Source organism: Lagopus leucura, unplaced genomic scaffold, assembly GCF_019238085.1.
Source record: "Lagopus leucura isolate 7727_CA_CO unplaced genomic scaffold, USGS_WTPT01 Super-Scaffold_73, whole genome shotgun sequence".
NCBI classification, from domain to species: Eukaryota; Metazoa; Chordata; class Aves; order Galliformes; family Phasianidae; genus Lagopus; species Lagopus leucura.
Genome location: NW_024962252.1, coordinates 37,570,689 through 37,594,104, shown reverse-complemented (window position 1 = coordinate 37,594,104; position 23,416 = coordinate 37,570,689). Strand labels below are relative to the sequence as shown.

The 23,416-nt window shown below is 41.2% G+C and overlaps 1 protein-coding gene across 3 annotated transcripts in view; it reads left to right on the top strand.

Moving 5' to 3' along the window:
* The first annotated feature begins 834 nt into the window (after positions 1-834).
* SLC22A16 (solute carrier family 22 member 16) overlaps positions 835-23,416 on the top strand; it is a 35,295-nt gene continuing 12,713 nt past the window's right edge. For all 3 annotated transcript variants that reach the window (XM_042878877.1, XM_042878869.1, XM_042878860.1), the window contains exons 1-3: positions 835-919; positions 19,978-20,454; positions 22,471-22,588. In XM_042878877.1, the coding sequence (XP_042734811.1) occupies positions 870-919; positions 19,978-20,454; positions 22,471-22,588 (645 nt within the window). In that variant the 5' untranslated portion in view covers positions 835-869. The remainder of the gene's footprint in view (positions 920-19,977; positions 20,455-22,470; positions 22,589-23,416) is intronic.

Below are 23,416 nucleotides of genomic sequence, written 5' to 3'. Positions count from 1 at the left end.
CTAACCGAAGGCATTCTGTGCTTCTATAATTCTATAATTCTGTGATCTTGTCCTGCTCCAGGGAAGGCAGAATATTAGGTCCAAATATAATTAAGGCTTAATTATAAGTTAGTGTACTAGTGAATGATGCTGTATGGGACATGTTGCATATTTTACATTCAGTGAATAATACTATTTTACATTATGTGCCATACTTTTTGGGGAAAAAAATAATCATATAACTCATTACAACATAATGTATCCCAACAACAGGGCAGATCATAAGGCAACCAGAAGTAACTCTTGATAGCATGCAGATAATGTCCTGTGGGGAAAAAATGTATCCCCTCTTTTAACTGAAAATATCTGTACAAAACACACTGGAGCCTGAAATAGCAGATCGTTATTGATTGCCACAGGAGGAATGAAGCATATAATTTAATTTGGAGAGGAGGGGGGAGGAGGGGGGGGATGAAGCGAAAAAAAGAAAAAAAAGAAGAAAAAAAAAAAAGCTGCCTGATGGGACAGGCAGAGTCCAGCCCTGAAGGAAGAGCTTGATCTGAGGCGGACGGTCTGCGTGAGGGATGTGAATGTTCTCAGGTCCGGGTGAGGGACGGAACCGTCCCCACCGCAGCAGTACCGAGACCGCGACCACCCGCACGTTGCCGAACTGTCAGGGCCGCTTCTCCGCTTCCCGGCCCGCAGTCCCTCAGGCACCCCTCCTCGAACCCCGCAGGACCACGTCCGGGGCCTCCCCTCGGAACGGCCCCCGCGGGGAGCCCCGGGCCGCGGGACGGGGCGGGGCGGGCCGCAGGGGGTGGGGAGCCGGGCCGGGCCGGTGGCTCTTCCCCGCAGCGCCGGGACAGCAGCACTGAGGCCGCGGCCCCGCCATGGCTCCCGGCTCCGAGCAGCTCTTCGACTCCCTGGGTCACTTCGGCAGGTAGTGGGGCGGCTGCGTCCCGTCCGGACACGCGCACACACGGAGGGTGACAGTGTGCAGTGCAGCGCATCGCACGTGCACGCAGCACCGCGTGTAGCACGGGCTTCTCTGGGGCACCGCTCACACCGCACCTCTAGGGTGTGAGCACGAGTGTTGCTCGGCGGCTTTGCTGATATTGGGCGTATCGCGATGCGTGGGTATGAGCGTATGCGTGTGTGTCGATGGCCAAAGAGTTCCTATGATCAGCGGCGTGATGCACAGGACAGCTGTTCTGTGTGGGGTGTGACTGAGCGCCCGTGGTTGGTAAGATGAGGTGCGCGGCTGTGTGTGTGGCTGGTGTGCCTCTGTGGGGGTGAGCCTCTGGTTACACGTGGAATGGAGCAGAGATGGTGGGTGAGGAAATGGAACTTTAAGACTTGTGAGATGGAAAGGTGCACATCCTCTTGGCATGTTCTGTTGTGAGCTCTCTTTGTGCACAAATCCATGTGGGGGTTTTGCAGGTGCATACTGCTCAGAGTAGGTGTCCAGGGCAGACCCTTGTGTCACAATTTGGGTACAAGTTGATGTACTGGATCACAGCTTTGTGCTTTCTAGCTCAGTCACTGGTGGGCTAACCACAGTGCTTCTCCCACTGGCACATTCTGAGCATATCCCTGGAGCTCCTTTTAATGGTAAAAGTACACAGCTACACTGCACAGCGGGACATACTCTTAATCATTGAATCTTAGAGTGACTTAGGTTGGAAGAGACCTTAAAAGATCACAGAATCATACAGTGATTTGTGTTGGAAGGGATCTCAGGGATCATCTTTTCCAACCCCTCTGACGAGGAAACCTCCCATTAGACCAGGTTGATCAAAGCCCCATCAAACCTAAGGCCTTGAGTATCTCCAGGAAGGAAGCACCACGACTGGATTCCAACCCCAGTGTCCATAGCAAGCAAAGTATTAAGAACTGCTGCAGTTGTTGAGTATGGAAAGGCTATTTCTTTGCTGAACTGGGATGTTTGCTTACAATGAAATCTGCCAAGTTGTGACTGACATGCATATCCATCTGGACAATATCCTATTCATTATCAGTTCTGGGCCAGCAACAAAAATATTTTGTTCTGTGTGTACTAGGAGGGAATTCCTAGCAAACAGATTATTTTGCTGTTGCTGTCACTCTTTTGCCTTGCGCTGTTTTGTGAAAAATGAGCATTTGACACTGAGTACTGAAATTAATGAAGTAGTTTTCCTAGCTGAGAACATTTATCAGTACTTCAGTGAAAGTTTTCATATACTTTTTGCAATTAAAGGGAGAATAATCTGGAGGCCAGATTATATGAGATGCTGTTCATAGGAGTTGTCTCGGGTTTAGAGCTTTTTGGCAACCTGCAGGCTGCTGGAATGTACATGGTAAATAAACATATTACCCGTAAAAAGTTGTCTGCTATATATATGCTTAATTATAATTCTAAAATAAGTTCTGATAAGTCTGTGTCCATCATTGTGATACTGACAGATACTAGTTTCTTAGGTTCATGAAATTCCTACAGGGCCCATATAAACTATGCATTGTGCATGGATTTATTAGGTCTGCCACAACCAGACTTAGCAGTGCAAGTACAACTGTTACTACTTGGGGACTGTTCCGATTATCTTACACTCTGACAGATGAAGTAAAGAATGGCCAGCTGTTTGTGTGCATGTATATATATTTCTGGAGAGAGTATACACGCATGATATATCTGCTATGTATAATACGCTATACTATAAAATATATTACGTATATAATGATTCACACAGAACGCATAAAACTTTCACTTTAAGATAGCTTTGCAGAATTGACATCCACATACGTGCTGTCAATATTTTGTTTTCCATGGGACACTCCTTTGGAAGTCTCACTGGTGATGCTGTAGTTCTCAGCGGACTCTTGAGACGTGCATGAACAGCCATAAGAAACGTGGCGGTTGTTCTTTCCTTTGCTTCTAAAGGCAGACTTTGAGCCTTCGTGGTGGGTTGACCTTGGCTGGCTGCCAGGTGCCCACCAAGCTGCTCTCTTGTTCCCTCTGCACAGCAAGGCGCAGGGAGAAGATGAGATCTCAGCTGCTGGGCTGAGATAAAGGCAGGGATGTCACTCAATGATGGCTGCACAGGCAAAACAGATGCTGCTTGGGGAAGATTAATTTAATTTGTTGCAATTAAAAATTGAGTAGCATAATGAGAAACAAAGCTAAAAACACCTTCCTCCAATCCACCCCCTACTTCTCAGCCTCAACTTCGTGCCCAAATCTTCTGCCTCGTCCCCCTGATGGACACAGAGGAACAGGAAATGGGGGCAGTGATTGGTCTGTAATGCTTTATCCCTGCTGCTCCTTTATGGTCGCTCTCTGCCTAGTCCACTACGGGCTCCTTCGTGGCTAGACGTGGGGATATACTTTCTGTGGTGCTCATCAGGTGCATGAGTAAGGCCTGCATCTCCACAGGACTCTCCTGGGCTACTGGAACTTCTGCTCCACACCTAGAACACCTCCCACCCTTCTTCTACACTTACCTTGGTACCTGCAGGGTTGCTCGTGTCACACATCTCACTCGTCTCTCCCAGCTGCTGTTGCACTGCAGTTTTTCCTTGTTTTCAGTCTGGTTTCCCAGAGCTGCACCCAGCATCATTCACAGCTCAGCTCTGGCAGCAGCAATTCACTTTTGGAGCAGCTGGAGCTGGCTCTGGTCTGATGTGGGGCAGTTCTGGGTTCTGCTCACAGAGGCAACCCTTGTTTTTGAATTTGGGAGTGAGTAGCATCCCTGGCCCATCAGTTCAAGAAGGCTGTTTTTAACATTGTTTCCAAGTCTGTTTCTGGTGTATAAGATCACTGCTTGCTATTGTAAAGGTTAACGAAAAAAAAATCCACCTGTATGCCTCAGAAGGTCTTATCTCTAATGGGCTGCCTTAAAGCTCTCAATTTACCTGCACTGAACTGCATCATTCTGTCATGCAGCAGTTCCTGACAGTCAGTCACTATGGGTTCTCCCTCTCTGCCCAGCCACTCTGAGTGCAGAAGCCAAGTGCAGGGAAAGAGATGAGTGGCAGGCCCAAGGCTGGTGATGCAGTTTGCTGTGCCCTAGCAGCTCTTTTGGGAAGCTTGGTTATTTTAGTCTACCAGCAGGACACAGACCTAACTTACCTGGTTGAGTGTGTTTTGCACCTCTGATCTACACCATCACAAAGTGTTGAATGGGGAGTAGTGTAATAAGACAGAGGCCCCGGAGCGTGTCCAGCGGAGGACAGTAAGGCTGGTGAGGGGTCTGGAACACAAATCTTATGAGGAGCAGCTGTGGGAATTGGGATTGTTTAGTCTGGAGGAATCTCAGGGGAGACCTTACAACTCTCTACAGTTCTCAGAAAGGAGGTTGTGGTGAGTGGGGTTGGCCTTTTCTCCCAGGTAACAGCAATAGGACAAGTTGCACCAGAGGAGATTCAGGTTGGATATTAGGAAAAATTTCTTCCCCAATAGAGTGGTGAGGTATTTTAACAGCCTGCCCAGGAAAATGGTTGACTCACAGTCCCTGGAGATGTTTGAGAAGTGTTTAGACATTGTACTAAGGGACATGGTTCAGTGGGGAAAAATTGGTGGTAGGTGGACATTTGGACTAGATAATCATTTCCAGTCGTGGTGATTGTACAGTTCTGTGTCTTGAGAAAAATGGAGTGCCTCTTACTGTTAGTGTGGATGAGAGTGAGGAGTTGATTTCCCAGCTGGCGCATCCAGGAGCTATAAGGTGCAGTCTGCATGGTACGTAGAGCTTTCTCCATGATTTACAGTTTTTAGATCTTGGCTTATATTTTGTCTAAATGTCGGTGGTGGAAACTGTCAGGAGACAGGACAGTTGGGTGTCACTAACACTATTTCCAGGTTTTGTAATGAAATATTTCTAGATTCTTGTAAAAGATTGTTCTTTTAAACTATCCTTGCATTTGCATCTGGGTTTGGTTTGCATTTGCTTTTGTTCTTTTTTTTTTTTTAACCAATTGAAAATAGACAGATTTTCAAATGTTAGTTTTATAAGTGAAGTATTTTACTAACTGTTGGACTGCTTAACAAATTGGCAATGACTGTTTTTTATCTTTATTGAAATGTTTACGTATTGCTTTGGGTTTAAATGTCTTTCCGTGGTTGCCTTACACAAGCTTGTCACCTGGTGAATGGGTCTGCTACAGTTGGGATTTCAGAAACAGCCCTGACCAGGATTAGCAGTGGCCTATGGGAAGAGGAGAGAGTCAGGACAGAGTGCCTACTGGGGCAGGATGCTCACCTCTTGCACCCAGACTTGGGCTCCACGAGAGATTATCACATTTTTCAGCAGTCTCAGTGCTTTCTGTTAAGTGCCCCAACACTTTTCTAGGGGCCACAAATAGAATGGAGACTATACTTAGCTTGTAAAAAAGCAGACTTTATGTTAGGAGAGGTTCCTTCAGTGGATGTTTGCAGTGCAATCCCTGCCTCTCAATACCATAAAAGCAGTATTTGAACACTCAATGCTAAGGCCATTTCTCTTCTCCCTACATTCTATGACTCTTGTTTCATTTCTAAGGCCTGCACCAAACCATCCGTCTTCTTTTCATGTCTCAGAACTTTTCCAGGCTCCTATTTTCATTCATTTATTACCTCTCTTGTTTCATAGCTTGCAGCTCCTCTTGAGATCTAATTACATCTTCTGCAAATTGTGATACATACATGATACTTTCAGGAATTTTCCAGAAATTATTGGATATGTATCAAATAACGAAGAATCCCAAGTATCTCAAAGTAAATGCTCACCCATTCCTTTTCATTAAAGAGATAATAAGAATACTTTCAAGCAATGTTTTTTCAAACTCATGTTTTACCAATGTCCTGAGTGATTCTTCCCCAACAGAAAAAGACTTTTCAAGCAAATGTACTTACTGGATATGGAAAAAGTTGTGGTTTTCTTTTCCACGCTAGTGTGGAAAAGCAGGTAATCATGTTCAGCATTTGCACACATGATTAGGCTTTACTTTAAAAACAGAAACATTACAAGCATTTTCAGAAATACTAATATAAATAGTGGTTAGTACATCCTACACAAAATTAACATTTGTAAACAAAATAAAATGAATTCCTGTTTAAAATTTTACATTTTGCAAAAATGAGCAAAATACTGTGGTTTTGAGATTGCTAGCTGGATGCATGCTAGCTATTTTATACAATGGACAAGTTTATAGCAACGTGTCTTCATTCAGTTTTGAAAATGTGTTTGTGGACAGCTGTTTGCATTTACTGGAATGTGCCAGAGAGAAGAATCTCAAGTCTAAGTCCTCCTTTGGCTCCTAGTCAGAGGTGGTGTTTGGCAGGAATGCTTGAGAAATATTCTTCAGCTTTATAACTGTACTATATTATGTCTGAATCAGCCTATGTTTATCTCAGGTGCCTATGGGCTAAAATAAGTGGACCTGGCTGCATCCTAGCTGCATTTTAGGAATAATTGCTTTTTTTTTTTTTTTTTTTTTTTTTTTTTTTTTTTAAGTATCCTGATATTTTGTAAAAGGCACTTGATCCCACTGGTGGAATGGCATCATAATAGCCTCGGAGAAGTGAGACAAGCCATGTGTTTTCACAGAGCAGACTCTAGCAGCTTCAACAAAGCTCTTATTATCTATGCCTGACTAGGCAAAAGTAGAAATATCTTCAGGGCTCAGAACCAAAGGTGGACATTGGCAAGTGCCCCTGGATAATGGGGTTGATGCACTAGCAGTGCTGTCTGCAAGAGGTACTCGCTGTAGTTGCTGGGATCCAGATCATGCTGGAGGTAGTCTAGCACAGGATCTGCACAGACAAAATTGCACTGCATCAGAATGTGCTGGCAACTTCTCCCCACCTGCTTCTGGAGGGAGTAAGTAGATTGTAACAGTGTGTGTTACCAAGTGTGTTGCCTGTGATTTGGTGCCTGGTATATCGCTGCTGTGAAAGCTCTGTTGCTTCTATGAAAGCTCTGTGAATAATTTTTTAATGATGGTCATGATTTTCTACAGTACAAAAGTTCCCCCACGTTGGAAGGAAATGTTTTATAAAATGGACTTGCTCATGAGAAGCTTGGCCAGTATATTGCAGGAGGTGAAATGATTCAAGTACAATATAGTATTAAATGTAAGGAATTCTTTGAAGGTCCCAGAAACGTTCAGCACATGCTATAAAAATTTCTGTGCTAACATGCTGCCATACACAACAAGAGCAGAACTGAAATATGTGCACAGCTGACAATTTATTTCAGGTTGCTTGAGAAAAATTAGCAATACATTAAAAATTTCAACTGAGGTCTCCATTTCAAAGACCAAGATTAGAAACAGTGTGATGACAAACTGTACAGGACAGAGACTTACAAGTGCTCATAATGGTGGATCTGACAGTGCATATAACTTGGGAAGGAATCCCATTTCTTTGAAAAATACTGAAATTACCTAGAAAGCTAATATATGCTTTAGTATCATACACTGATAGCCCAACTGTAATGCTCAGCTCACTCAAACCAGATGTTCTCTGAAGTTCATGTGAAATGAAAAGGTGATTTCAGGAATCTAGATGAGCCATTGGTTGGATCAGAGACTGAGCTCTTTCCTCAAGAAAACGTTTTCACTAAGAGGAGAAGCTGGGATTCCTCTTTCCATTATTTGGAGGCATTACAGTTTTCTAGCATCAGAGGTGCTGCCTCACCAGTGCTGAGATGGGAATAAAGGACACAGCTTGGAGAGTAGATAGAAAGGGCTGATAAGGCAGGAAGAAGAATACAAATACTAGAAAGATTGCTCAGGAAACTGGTCTATAAAAAAATATGATCTATACTGCTTTATGAAAAGTAGTCAGCATCACACTTGGATGGAGCACAGTACCATCTCAGCAACCTCTTCGCCTGTCTAAACTGTGAAAAAGATTTGGAAGGCTCTGCTTACCCATTTGATCCATCCATCCTGTCTGTGTTAGCTCTGTGAGGAAGAAGTTAGCTGTTCAAATCAAGGCTCAATAGTGTAAATAAAATAAAGAAATAAAGATGAGCTCACCAGCGTTACAGGCATGTAGTACAAACTTCAAACATCTTCCTTAGTCACCTTGTCAGCAAAGATAATGAGACTCTTTAAAGTTGTGATTCATCTGACTTATTTTCAGTGAGTGCTTCTGAACAGGATGAATGAGGCTTCTATATTTGTCTGTGCTTCTGCACTGAGTGAAAAAGGAATCTAGATAAGTATAAATGGGTATGGATGCGTACCATACACAATATATTGCCTCCAAATGTATGGTATACATCCAAAGTCTAACTTATTTAACTAGTTAAGGCTTAGCTAGAAGGTTGGGATGTGGGAGATACTTCTGGCAGCATACTTTCTGTGTCACAGGACTAGCCAGCATCTTTCTATCAAATCAGCACAAAGCAGGTAACACAGTGTTTGCACCACTCTGCTCTATGTCAAACATAAGAAAGATTGTCAAATATGCAGCAGCACTACCGTTGCAATGCTTGATACCTTGATAGCTTTCCATCAGCAATACTTGTTGTCAGTTCCTTGAATACAAGCAATTCTAATAAGGCCAGAATTTGAAATGCCAACATTAAGATCAGAGAGAAGGAATCAAAGCTGTTCTGGAAACACAGTAGGCAAAAGTGTGTGGGTTTTCTAGCCTCTAAATTGCAGGTGTAGATCTTTTTGTTCTTGGTGAAAAATCAGAAAATGATACTATTGATGTACTGTTCAGATAGCCTTTGCTCTATAAATATTACCATATCTGTAACATTACATTTCATTTGAATGTCCGTCTAGTACTGGAGAGAAAGTCAAATATGAGAGGTGAAAAATAAGCAGTAATAAATAAGCAATATTCAAAAGCATATTCTGCCATGAAACTACTGAATTTACAGTGAAATTATACTGATGAGACCACATTTCACTTAAATAGCTCTTTGTGCCTCAGACTCCAAAACAAATTGCTATTTGGATATTTTTTGGTGTTTGGATCTTTGGATCTGGTTTATATCAGGAGAGATGGGAAATGGCAAGAAACTTCTTTCAACTCCACCCTTCTGAGAGAGAGTTCTTGTTTGGTCCAGGGTTAGAGCAATTGGAACCTCCTATCACTGACACTTGCTTCTTAGGCTCCTTGTAAAGCTGTAGTCCTTAGTAGTTCAAGGTAGCTGATCTTTGTTCTGTCTCTTATCCATTTACAATGGGTGCAGATAGTACAAAAAATAGATTTGTGAAGAAGAAACCTGGCAGGTCTGAGCAGAATCCAGTTTTTTTGTTGGATTCTCGTGGAGAATGGAACACTCTGCATTTCTTGCAAAAACTTATGTAAGGTTAGAAAACAGCAATGTTCTAGTTCATTCCTTTGTACCATAAGATAAAGACCCAAGGAACACACCTGACACTGCTGTGGAAGGATAACAAGGTAAAAGAACATTACAGAACATGTTAGGAAGGTGTTAAAGTGCATTTGTGACCTTGGAAGAGTCACAAAAGTAAAATATGTGGTTTGTATTTCTTTGTTTTTAATTTAGATTATGACAAGAAATTGAAAGGTGTCTGCTTTTCACTAGGAAATCAAGAACAATGTAAAATAACTCTTGTTTGTTGGTGATGAAATGGATAAATGGCCAGGTTGTAAATAAGCTCTTTGTCTAATTAAAATGAAAGGCAGTATTTTAAATACCCAAGATCGATTAAATTGATTCTTGATGTTTCATCTAATGTATGTACTCAACAATGTGTAATTTTCCTCTGGTGGCCTTCTATGATGGAGTGATGACATTGGTGGACAAAGCAAGGGCAACTAATGTCATCTACCTGGACTTGCGCAAGGCCTATTGCATGAACTCTTGCCTTCATCCCTATCTCTAGCTTAGAGACATATGAATTTGAAAGGAAGACTGTTTTGTGGAAAAAGAATTTGTTGGTTGTTGCAGCCAGTGGGTTGTGGTCAACAGTTCATTGTCTGTGTGGAGACCAGTCATGAGTGGTTTCTCCCAGTCTTCAGTCCCAGTTTCAGTCTTGGGTCTTCATTTTCATCTTTGTCAATGGCAGTGGGATTGAGTGTGCTCTCAGCAAGTTTGCTGATGAAACTAAACTGAGTGGTGCAGTTGATAAAATGGGAGGGATGCCATCCAAAGGGACCTGGACAAGGTTGAGAAAAGGGCCCACATGAATCTAATGAGATAAATAACGCCGAGTGCAAGGTGTCGTGATGTGGGTGATCCCAGATAGGGGAGAAGAAATCATTGAGAGCAGCCCTGCAGAGAATGGCCTGAAGATTCTGTTGGATGAAAAGCTTGACATGAGCCAGCAGGATGTACTTGCAGCCCTGATGGTCAGCAGTATCCTGGACTGCATCAAAAGAGGTGTGGCTAGCAGGGAGAGTGAGGTGATTATCCCCCTCTGCTCTGCCTTCCTGAGGCCCCATCTGGAGCACTGCATTCAGACCTGGGCGCCACAGTACAAGAAAGACGTGGAGCTTTCGGAGTCAAGAGGAGGGCCATGAAGGTGACCAGAGAGTAGGAGCACCTCTTCCATGAAGAAAGGCTGAGGTAGCTGGGCTTGCTTAACCTGGACAAGAGAAGGCTCTGGGGATACCTCACTGCATCCTTCCAATACTTGAAGGGAGACCAACATTTTATGCAATCTGATAGTAATAGGACAAAGGGGAATGGTTTTAAACTAAAGGAGAAGAGATTTTGATTAGATGTTAGGGGGAAAATTTTCACTCAGAAGTGGTGAGGCGCTGACATAGCTGCCCAGAGAAGCTATGGATGCCCCATCCCTGGAGGCACTCAAGGCCAGGTTGGATGGGGTCCTGGGCAGCCTAAGCTGGTGAATGGCAGCCCTGCCCGTGGCAGGGGGTAGAATTAGATGATCTTTAAAATCCTTTCTAATCCAAGCCATTCTATGTTTCCACGATTCTTCTTAGAGGAGAGAACACAGAAATATTTTCTTGTCCCATGAAATCAGTTAGGTTAGCAGGATCAGTATCCAACAGTGAAAACTGGAAGAAGTTTAAATAAATAAAAACTGGACAGAGGATCATGGCCAGGCTGCTAAGCAATGCAAAACGAACTGAAAAGCTCTGCATTCATTTGGGAAGGTCCTGTGAGGCTGATTCACCACTGAAGGAGAAGCAACTGAGCACTTCTATCCATAGTAGGCTATATATTTGTAATGAAGAGGGGCAGTTTGGAGGAAAGGTGGGTTGTGAACCTGCAGAAGAAGCTGAAAGTCTTCTTGTGCTCAGTAATCTTCTTAAATGTTGGTGTAGAGATAACTTGCCATGTCTTGGAGAATACAGCCAATTAGGGATACTAAACTGGCTGAGGAGACAGAATATTGGTGGGACAGACCATGTGGCCTCAGAAGAGCCAAGAGAATAGATAAATAAGGGACGATACATAGACCATACCACACAGTGCATGTCATCAAATCTGCATGAATATGCATGGGGAATTGTAACTTTTTTTTCAGCAGAGAATCTCTGGCTGAAATTGAGTTGCTTTTCCGTGATATTTATGTTGACCTTGTCTCAGATTTTAGAAGACATGTTATTGAAGTGTCATCCAGTGTGCTTGAATTCGTTAGTCTTACTTGTTATAGTTTTTCACAGGAGGTCTTCTGAAACTCAATGAAGAATGAGAAGTTTTATAAACATTTTCCTAGTGGGGAACAATTAGATTTCTCATCTAGAACCAATCTTTATTGGTTAACAATATGTGGCATGACAAAAAAAAGAAAAAAAAAAAAAAAAGAAAAAAAGAATTCAGGACTGAAAATGAGCTGTCTAAATTTTCTTAGGCATTGTTATGAATAGGGATTGGAAAACACAGTTCCTTTTAACTATTACAGCAGTAAGGCTTAATTATTTTGTAAAATAGGAAACATGCTGGCCTTTGAGTGTTTTATATCTCAGCAGCTGTGGGTTCATGAAAGCTGCAGGAGCAGTTCTGGATGTAGGCAGTGAAACATGGAATCCCTGCCCAGGAAACAGAATGGGTTTGTGTCTTATACCTACGCTGTCATGTCTTGGTATTAGAAAGGATGGTCAGGAGTTGGTTGCTCTTCATGATGTGTAAGGTTATAGGGATGTTCAGCAGTTCAATACAGTTGTAACTAAACTCTACAGGGAGAAGGTAAACATGTCACTGTAAGAGTATTAAAAGTGTCTGAACAAAAAAGGGGATTATAATGAATAGCAGTTCCTAATACATTTTTGGGTATTGTGTAATTAATAACGGAATGCATTCAGTTAACCAAAATCGAGTAATGCAATACAAAGCAACAGAAAGTAGCTTTGATTTTCCTTAAATTTCAGACTTAGAGATATATAGAAAAACATATAAAACCAAAGTTAGGTGGAGGGTTCAAGAGAGGCAAAAAAAAATGGCAGTTAGTAATTATGGAATCTTCTCATGATTGACATTTGCTTGCTGCAGTCGAAAAGGAAAACAAATACTAGCAATATGTTTGTAATATGGCAGAAAGAGAAAGTTCACTTCCTCTTATTGGAAAAGATTAAAGATTTTGAGTAGAAAGTATATTTTTTTTTCCAGCATTATTATTATTATTATTTTTAACCATACCTTTACTCATTTCCCAGGATATATAAAATTAAATTAATTTAATTACACTGGAATTTACAGACAAAACTTTTGTTATTTGCTTTAATTTAAGGAGAGTTTTCTTCCTGTCCTTGTGCTCATGTCAAAAGTTATTTACATAGACACTGCAATACAAAGGACCTGCCATAGTTGCAGCAAAAGATAACCATTTCCAAAAGATAATAAAAAAATTAATGATATTCTTCTTGCAGTACTGGAGATATATCTCATGTAACACTTTTTATGGTAGCTGACAACAGTGTCTTTTTAATGACTCTTCGAGGTAATGTTAAAATGATGCATGTAGATAAAATTATAGTAGAAAAGGTTGCTAGTGTAGATGGAAAATGTTTTCTTATATAACTAAAGCTGGAATTCGTTTACTTTGACTGAGTTTGCTCTTCTGATGCTCAGATGCAGATCCATAATGAAATGATAGAAGTGGAATCCTTCACGGGATCAGTTTTAAAATACTGAAAGAATGATTTGGTGTCTGCTGTTCAGTGAATGCGTGTTGCTGCACAATGCATATTGTCACAATGATGGAGGCTTTCTTATTCCTGTTGGTACCTGTACTGTTGGTACATTTAACTGCATTCAACACAGTGTCTTCTCCTGAATACAGATTCTGGAAACGACCCTCCTGCTGATGTGTGCTGGGGCTATCATTTGCATAGTTTAAAACACCCAAACTTTTGTCTCTGTAAGGCAAGCAAGGCTAGGTCTGTTGTATATTTAAGACTGGTTCCAAATCTGCACCTCTGTACCATAGCAAAAATACTTCTGTGTCTCATTGAGCTCCTATAAAAAAGTAAATGTGTAAATGTAAGTAATCACAGCTTGTTGATTTAGAGTGGGAAGAATGCTGAATGGCTTTTCTCACATTTAAAAAACAAAAAAGAAGTGGGATTCAGAACTGTAAATAGTCACTAAACACAAATTCTTTTAGAAACGGTAAGTATCTGGCAGTTTCATTTCACTGAAGCCATGCTGTTGAGTGTATACTGCACAACTGCAACATGCTGTGTTTTCTGACTTTGCTCTGGTTTGCTAACAGGGTGGTTGAAAAGGCAGACAGTAAAAATAGTTCTCGTAAATCCTGTAGAATAGTGCAAGTGTTTGCTAATCATAGATCAACCATGTGACTCTATCCTCCAGTGGAAGGTTTTTTAAAGTATTATACTAGCTTTTGAGGAGCATCTAATAGATTTGCCATCAATTCCCCCTCTCCTCTCTTTGATGGATAGACAAGAAAACAAGTTTTATCTGGAAAATATTTTGTGTTACATAAAATTGTCAAAAAACACATTTTGAATTATTGTCTAACAACACATTTTGTCTCAGGTGTGCACTGCAATAACTGGCAATAGTAAAAGTTCTCTGAGGTAAGGACTTGCCCTCTAGCTGACACGTGGCAGTGTCTACTTCAGATATTGCCTCCCAGATGAACCACCCTGCAATTAGGCTGCTACTGAGTGCTTGCGTGGATGCAATGGAGATTAGATCAAACAACTGATCTGGCTTGTTTGTTTTTTAAAATTGTCTCTTTTGACATCTTTTTTTTTCCAAGTTAGATCAGTTTCCCAGATAAAATTTGCAGCTGGTCCACATAAAAAGTACCATCACAACTGAGGAGATTCTCAGGGGATCGCTATGTCTGAGGGAATAAATAAACTGTGGGAAAGGAGAAGGGAAGAAATAACTTACCAGGACAGTGCCACAGGGTATGTTGTGTCATGAGATGATAGCCACAGTGACAGTGGTCTGGGATCTAGTTCATTATCCTTAGTATTTCTTCAATTCAGGAACTGAAATTATGATATTAAAATTTGCTTTTCTTAGATCATAAAACTTAGGCAGACGGATCAGAAAATATGAAGGTGTTCTATTTTTACTGTAAGCTGTAAACTGAAAAAAAAAAAAAACCGTGGAGAAATTTCACAAAATACTTTAAGAAGGACTGGCACATTTTCATGCTGTGTCTTGCTCAAGCTTTTATGAAGACAGTTTTATGCTCATTTGACTTCTGGCATTCATTAAGTGCCTCTGCACTGGAGCAGTAACCTACAAAGTCTTCTTGACTTCTATATTTGACACTCCTGGCAAGAATGACAAAATGTACTTGCCAAATAATTATCTCCTGTGGCAAGTCACTGAAGAGATGGAAAAATACTGTGAAAAGCCAGAGATTATTGTAGTTTTTAGGACAGTCTTCATGTTCACAGATCTTAAAAATAAAAAATAAAATTTTTAAATAAAAAAAACCCCACATAAAGTATTCCTTGCAACAATACACTTTACCTAATCCAATATGTGTATGTGAAGGTAACAGGCATATAAAATATCCTTTCCAGCGACTGCCTTTTTTGAGTTCAGTAGAGGAAAACAGATGACAGACTTTGCTGAGAGAAGCTTTGCCTTCTTTTGGTGAATGCTGGTTGTATTTATTGCTGCTGCAGTTCTATTTTCTTAACATTTCAGTGTGTGAGCAGCAGTATCTCTTATGTCAGGGAAATTTAACTTTTAAAATGGAGTTGGTGAGCTTGCTAAAAGGATTACATTACATGAGCCTGCGGTTGAGAGATTTAAGCTTATTAATAGACGAGTTTCTTATCTGTCCAGTGTTCTTAACTCAAGAATTAGGGAAACAGTTAATCATTCACAGCAGACAGCAAAGACAGCATAGACTTTAACCAGGGTCAGCAAAGTGCAGGGGTTCTGCTGTCACCTCCTGCCCCAGCACAGCTTGCTGCAGGGAATGCCCAGGGCCCCCAAGCTGCGGGCCGTCCTCCCACAAAGAGGAGATGCTGTCTGAGTGTGGGTCAAAATACAGACCCAGGATTTTAAGGCTGGGAAGACCAGTGATGTGTCCTAGGACACCCAGTTGTTCAGAGGGAGGGGGCCTGGCTAGCAATGGAGCAGGGAGCATCTCTGTGTGCCCCCTTGCTCAGCACTGTCTGCTGTTTTAGCAAACCTCTGTCTACCACGTGTCTGGGCCCATGGCTTTCTCTGTCTTTTGTCAATCTGCAGCTGCCCTGGCAAGAGAAGTTCAATGTGTCTATAGTACTTTTCCATCCCACGTATCATCCTCCTTACATACTTTTCATGCTTTCTATGTATTGTCACTGATGGCCTAATTAACTCCTTTTTGGTAACTATGCGAGTTATCCAATTTCCTGACCTCTGTGCATTCAGGCTTTCTAGAAACAAAGCTCCTGGTATCCACAGGAGAAACTCACCAGTTCACAGGGTTGAGCATTTCAATCTGGCATTGGCAGAGAAGATGCGATCAATACACTACTGTAGTCAGCCATGAATTTTGCCTTCACAGCAAAGGTGAGCTTTCAGGTTTTGGGGTTGTACATATTTTCAGAGTGAGCCCTAGCCAGCCCATTGTGGAATTTTACTGGAGAGAACAGTAGGGAGCTTTTACAGACAGAAAAGCAGCCACTCAGTGCGGAGGCAGGGCTGTGGGTTGCCTTCAGCCACTGGTGCTGCCAGACACGTCTGTAGCTTCACATCCAGCTGTATTCTCTCCTATTCCTGCTTCCTCTGCCTGCTCCTTGGCTTTTTTATTCAGCTGAGAGAGGTTAAAAACTGCAGTGCGGTCCATCCTTCAGGATTCAGCAACAGCATGACTATTTATTGTAAAAACACACTTTTCACACGCTAGTTAGAAATGGCATACATTATGTCTGTTACCACCCCTCTGGAATTCTATTTTACTTTTAGTGTTTGCTTAGCATAGGTGCTACAAATGAGGTAAGAAAAAAAATTACATTGTAGAGCAGATTTCTTTGTTGGAGCTGAATAAGATTTTTGTAACACTGAAAACTGAAGAACTTTTTTACAAGAACCAGTTACATCTAGTTTTAAGTTAAGCCCTTGAAAGATGGGAGAAATGTTGCATGGCACAGATATTTCTGTAAAATAAATCCTTTATTGCTTTTTGTAAAGGTGGACACTGTTCAGTAGGACACAGTGGAAAAATGAGGAAGGGGTAAGGGATTGTAACTTACTTAGTTTTACAAAGCAACCAGAGGGGAAATCTGATAATTCTCTATGAAAAAATGATAAAAGACAAGGAAGATTTGTTCAAGGTTGCACAAGGATGTTTCATAAGCGGCTAATAATCTCACATTAAAAAAGGGGACATGGAGATTAGATTTAATGAGGAATTTTCCAACAGAATGCTTTGACAGTGGAGCAGTCTGTCAAAATGGTTATTGAAGTGCAATCATAAAAGGTGTTCAGGAAGATATACGGTGAAACTCTCAAGGGTGAAGTTAGTGCAGAGATTAGCTAGGACTGATCAAAATTACAGCCCTGGTTATGCTCTTGGGATTTAGGTTTTACAGAAATAATATAGCGCATTTGTTCCTGCCGTCTTCTCAGCCTATATTCTGACAGGCTTTTGTCTTCCTTCAAAGCTCTCCAACAAGAAAGAGCATAAATGTCTTTTTCTTTCTCACTTTTATGGGCTCTAGAAGAGAGGTGATGAACTTGATGTTTCCTATGCTGGAAGAGCTAATTAGGAAGCTCAAGATGAATGTATGGGAGTCTGAATTTATTTTGTTTTACCTGTGTCTGGGAAATAACAACTGGGCTGTCTGACACTACAATTTCTTCATGCGTAATGACAGATATTGCAAATACTGGGCATACTGGTTCCAGGTATGCCACTCTTTATTAGCTAGTGGAAGATGTAGTTGCATTGCTTCTAGGGCTTTAATTTGCTGATCTGCTAGAGGTCATCTAGTTCTGATGTCATCCCATTTTGCATCCTGCAACAGTAGCCCAAGTTTCTGAATTAGCTCTTGCTCTGCTATTTTTAAAAATAGTTTTTCTCTTTTGTTGAGAACAGTTGCAATTAAAATAGCACTGAAGAAGATAAATTAATAAATATTACTAACCATATTTCGCTGTATTAACAGGGGGACAAAGGATAACCTTTGTTTTTTGGGTAGTTCAATATCGTTCAAAAGCCTTTCAGAGCAGTTTCACTCTTGCTCATGGGTAGCTATCTAGTTCTCTAGAAGCTGTTCTGACAGAGGATTGATAGGTTTAAGGGTTGCTCTGGTTATGTCCAGTTTCTCTTGACCGTCTCTCTCACACTGTCTGATGAGAAAGAGCACAACATTTGTGAGAGTCTTCAAGAGGGAAGTGGAGCCCAGCTTACTGAGCTGCCACTGTGAACTTAGCCATCCGGCCCTCTCCTCAGACTGCTGTGGAAAAATCAGTAGAGCTATTGTCAAGCCAAGGAGTGATAAAAAGTACTGCTTCTGAACAGCAATAATGCCATTGGAAAGACAGGAATGGCAAGTTGGTTTTACATTTACCAAATAAAGAATTAAGGATCAGACTAAAGACAGAGGAGATCACCCTTGGTCTAAGAAGGTCCTTGCTGCTAAGAAGGCTAATAGTATTCTTGGCTGCATTAGGCAAATAATGGCCTGCAGACTGAGAGAGGTAATCCCTCCCCTCTGCTCAACATGGGTGAGGCTGCACCTGGAGCACCATGTTCAGTTCTAAGTCTTCCAAAACAAGAGAGACCTGGACTGGAAAATGTCCAGTGGAAGGTCACTGACACGGTGAAGATTCTGGAGCAACTCTCCTGAGAGGAAAGGCTGAGGGAGCTGGGTCTTCTCAGTCTGGAGAGGAGGAGGCTCAGGGGGGTTTCATTAATGCATACAAACAAAAATGCATACAAATAGAGTGCAAAGAAGGTGGAACTGTGCTCTTTGCAGTAGTGTCCAGTGCCAGCACCAGAGGCAATGGGCACAAACTGGAACACAGGAGGTTCTGTCTGAACAGCAGGCAGCACTGCTGTGCTGTACGGGTGACAGATCTTCCCAAAGAGGCTGTGGAGTCTTCTCCTTGGAGATTTTCAAATGCCTGCTTTTGAAAAACCTGCTCTGGGTGTCCCTGCTGGAGCAGGGGTTGTGCCAGATGGACCCAGAGGTCTCTGTCAGCCTCAGCCATCTAGTGATTCTGAGAGATGGGGATGTTGAGAGGAGTTAGACTACACAACAGAACTTTTCCATTGAAAAGATTAATTGGACACTGTACACAGCGCAATGTATTTAATTACTTTGGCTCTGCGTTGTTTAGAAATTCATTAGAAATTGTGATGATAGATGATTAAAAGTCCTAGGCTAGGTTGTGTTGTAAACCTTATCAGAAGAATTCAAGGCTAGATTGCATTCACGTTAGTAGGGGGTGATGTGGAATTTGTGTTTGTTACAGGCACGTGACATTTCAAGGCAGTTGTTTTTTAGGCATAACTTCAGCAGAGACGGCCTCTGACCATGTTTTAAAAAGCTCTATTTTGTTTCCTGCTATCCAGATCCAGCGTATGCTGCATTAAGGATGTATGTGTAGAAACTCACCCAATGCTTCTTCAAATTTGTGCAACTGGTTGATTTCCAGTAAATAAAAAAACGAAAGGAGAAACCAAAGCCATAACATTTTGTTTTGTTTTGTTTTCCCTGAGCAAATGTTTTACTAATTCTGTGCATAATTTTAATAGTTATTAGAGGAAGAGATTCCTTATGTTTAGACTGTAAGAATCTCCTAGAATTTGCAGTGAGTGATAATAGTTTACTGCAAGTCTTTTGACATTCAGAATATGTGTGCATTTTATACACAGAGACTTGCTTGCATCTCAAGCATATTTTAAAAGCTGTTAAAGTGACAAACTTCAGGCTATACATAAAACATTCTTTTACTATGTTTGTTTTATGATACCATCTTTATACATAACTGCACACTGCTGAAGCCAGAACCCCCCCAGATTTACAGCTATGTTTTTTTACAAAGCTTTTCACCCTTCAGATTCTTCCTCTACACGCCTACATGTATTATCTCTTCATCTTTCTGAGATGACAAAGCAAGGTAGAAGATAGATGGAGTAGAGGTAAATGGATACAATTAAGAGAAATGAAGAGCATAATGTGTTTGCTTTGTGCTATTTGACATGCGTATCTCTATCCCTGAGGAGCCGAGATTGCAACATTCTGGTTTCTCTGACCATTCTTGTAACCTCAGGTCATCTTTTTGGAGATTTTGATGGGATGGGGTTGGAGCTGGGAGGTTGCTTCCAACTTCACACTGAAGCTCAGAATTGATTCTTTTTAAATGGTCTTCTCTGTGCACTCATACACATAGCTAAGAGCAGTGTTGGCTTTTTGACAAAAAGAGATATCTGGTATTTCCAGAGGACAGATTGCTTCTTTTCTTATCACTGGTTTCTTGCAAGGCCTAGCTTATCTTGAAGCCATGCTACAGAACAAACCACTGGAAATAGATAATGCTTCCATTTACAACTTTGCCGCAATCACTGGACTGATCCTAGCAAAATAATTGTGTTGATGGTTTTGTGTCTATAAAAAGCTTTCCTTCAGTAAACCGTTTTTACTTCCCTTTGCAGATTTCAAGCATGTGTGTATTTTGCATCTGTCTTTCAAGCTATGTCATGTGGCATCCATTACTTAGCATCTGTGTTCATGGCTGTTACACCTAACTTTGTATGTGGGATCCCTGGAAATGTGAGTAGCGTTCTCTTCTACAACTCCTCTAAAGCAAGTCTAGAGGACATCTGGACAACGTGGACATCAACAGAAAATTACATTGTAGCCCAGCTGGAAAATGGAGAAATCTGGGAACTTAATCAATGCAGCAAGTCCAAACGAGAAGTCAGTTTTGACCTAGCGTATGAATATAAAGGCAACAAGTCCATATTTTCTTGTTCTGATGGATTTCTTTATGACGATACAAAATGGAAGAGCACTGTTGTTACGCAGTGGGATCTGGTCTGTGACCGAGAATGGTTGGCAAAATTAATCCAGCCTACGTTCATGCTTGGAGTCTTGGTTGGAGCGGTGATTTTTGGTGACATTGCTGACAGGTAAAGTGTCATCCTCTGAGCATTGTACATTCAGACTGCAGTAACTCTGTGCTTGTGTACCTGTTCTGTTGTTTTCATTCGTTGTGTACAAAGTCAGGTTTCAATGTTGTTTATTCAGAAAAAGAAACTCAGTTTCTTGTTCATATAGCAAGTACTAATTTTCCAGTGTCTTTGCTAATCATTTGCTTTTGGAATTTATTTCCTACTTTATATTATCCATTGCTCTAGGCTTGGTCCCTCAAATTGCACTGTGCAGCTAGTATTTTGTCCAAAGACTTTTTTTTTTTTTTTTAAGAGGAATGGTAAAAATATCAAAAGTAAAACCTGGGAGTAAGTGTTCTTGTTTTCCACGAGGAGAGATTCCTCATGATAGCGTTTGTTTCTCTCTGGATATGCTGAACTGCTTGAGGACTACAGGAGGATTAAAACCCATGTATTTTGAAACAAAAAATGACCTGACCTTTATCACAAATACAGCTCTCTGGGACTAATGCAAAGGCTTTGAGGGATTGAGCAAGCCCATTTTTTTTTCCTTGCTGCCTGATTGCATTCTTTGCCTGAAAGGTGAGATTAAACTTCTGCCTCCTGAAGGTTAGTCCAGACAGAAGTAAAAAGGGTCACTGCTGTGCTTTGCTGTGGTTCCACCTACTTACCAGCATGACCAGAGCTCTGCCTGAACCAAAGGAAAACCAAAGCAAGCTCAGGGCCCCCACCAGAGCAGTCCTGTGACCGCTGTGCCAAGGCTGTCCTTCATTTGGCCCCTATGGCTCTGCCTCCCCTGCTGTTTTCTGAGATCGTGCACTGAGAGCCAGCTTCACAGATAGTCTCAGAAGTGGCAGTGAGATCCAGGATGCCTAGCTGTGCCTGTCTCCTCATATGACATTTAGTTTCCTAAGCTACGCTGTACTGTCCTGAACAGTTTATATACTTGTATTTTGATTTGAAGACTCCTTTAGTGTTATGCATCTCTTTCTCTAGAGGAGCTTGTTTGTTAGGTGGAGGGTGAAGATATGTTCCACAGCAAACACTATGAGGAGCAAAAGGAGGCCAAGCACGTTGTTCTCTGGTTTTCCTTCATTAGTACAGCATTTTGGTCTGGCAATGTGGGAATGCCAAAAGATGATCTTCCTTTAGTTTGTCTTCTGGAACACATGGAATCAATCTTTCTTCTCAATTCAAGGCTTTGTAAAACCTCATTTAATACAAAGCCAGGATATAATACCAACATTTGTTCTGTGTCTCTTTAATAAGCCATTGCTTTATTAATTAATACCCAGACATGATTTATGAAGTTAGGTTCATATTGTTCTCATTTCAATTAATTTAAGCCATGAACAGTCAGTTGAGATAATACATCCTGAGTTGCAGATTTACAACTATGGATTTTACAGCTGAAAGTTATTATTTTCTGACACATTCTGGCTGGTGAGAAATAAGTTTGTGGGTTCCTCCCATTCCCAATTAACAGATTTCCCAACAGAAGAGCCAGCTGGGACCCACTGGGATCTCTTCTGGCAGGGGTCATAAACCAGATGTGTGTAATAACTCCTTCCTCACACATCTTCCTGGTCAGGGCTGGTGAAAGATGGTGAAAGACCAAATAAAGAGTGTGCTGGAAAGAGCTATGAGGTGTTGTTGTTTGCAAATGAATATCTGAAAAAAGCAAATCTTATGTACTGACTTCATAAATAAGACAGAGTAAATCTGCAGGTTAGTTATTGAGCAGTTAACCTTGACACTGTTATGTGAGCAATATAATGTCACTAGAGTTCTAGCAAGAACTCTAGGAGTTTCCATTTTCCTTGAGTTTAGTTGGAATTATTGAAAAGAAATAGAAATTTTCTTTCACATATGGCAAGGAAAATACAGGAAAGTAATGCAGAGTGTTTTTGGTGAGTGAGAGCCTTAGGTACAGTATTTTCAGACTCATTTCCAGACAGGCTCTCTGCAGTTGCAGTTTTATTCTGATGGAATGTTTATGGTTGCTCATCATTTTATTGCTGCTGTGCTTTACAGACTGGGAAGACAGCGCGTTATGTGGTTCACAAGTGCTGGTCAGTTTGTATTTGGCATCACAGTGGCATTCACGTTTGACTACTACAGCTTCGTGATTGTTCGCTTTCTCCTTGCTATGGTAAGAAAGGAGCTCACTGGCTCTTTCATGTGTCCTTTCCTTCCCCTTCTCAGGAAAACCCCTTTTTTTCTTATTTCCTCTTCTACTTCGTTATTCTAAAGCCCCATCTGTTGCACTTATTTCAGCAGAGCAGGGAGAGTCTGAATGTTCTTGGACCACAGCACTTTTCCTCTTTGAATTAATAGAAAGCATCTGTATGAAGCAGTGTTTGGTACCTCCTCCATCCCAACCTCTGCTGGACTGGTAATTAAATACCAAGTGTGAGCAGTGAACTCTGGTTTTTACATTGCAACTGGCATTGCATTTCTCCTTGCTGTTACAAACGGAGTACATATTTCTTAAAATAACAAATCTATAATGAGTATGATTTTTTATCTCTGCCACTTGCGTTGATGGAGGAGAGATGCACTTTTTCTCTTCTATGCATCTCTTTGGTCTTTTAAACTACATCTGAAGTACTAAATAAATAGGTAGACATGTTTAGCACTTAGGTGTTCATACTGTACTTAAGGATGTTCCAGTATATGTGTCTAAGTATATCTATACATACATAGATATCCATATATCTATATAAGGTATACATGGTAACTGATTTTTACATCCAAAAGTATATTAATAATCTCTCATTATACAATGCATCAAGACATTAGAAAGCTGTCAGAAGAAAAATGATATAAGTTACTTAAAGGAGGTTGGAAATTTGAAATTAATCACATAATTTAATATATTCCTGTGGGCAGTCAAGAGAGGACATTGTAGCTGGACCTGCCTTTGCCTGATTACAGCACAGAAAGGTTTCCCAGCAAGAAAACTGCATGGGGATTTCAG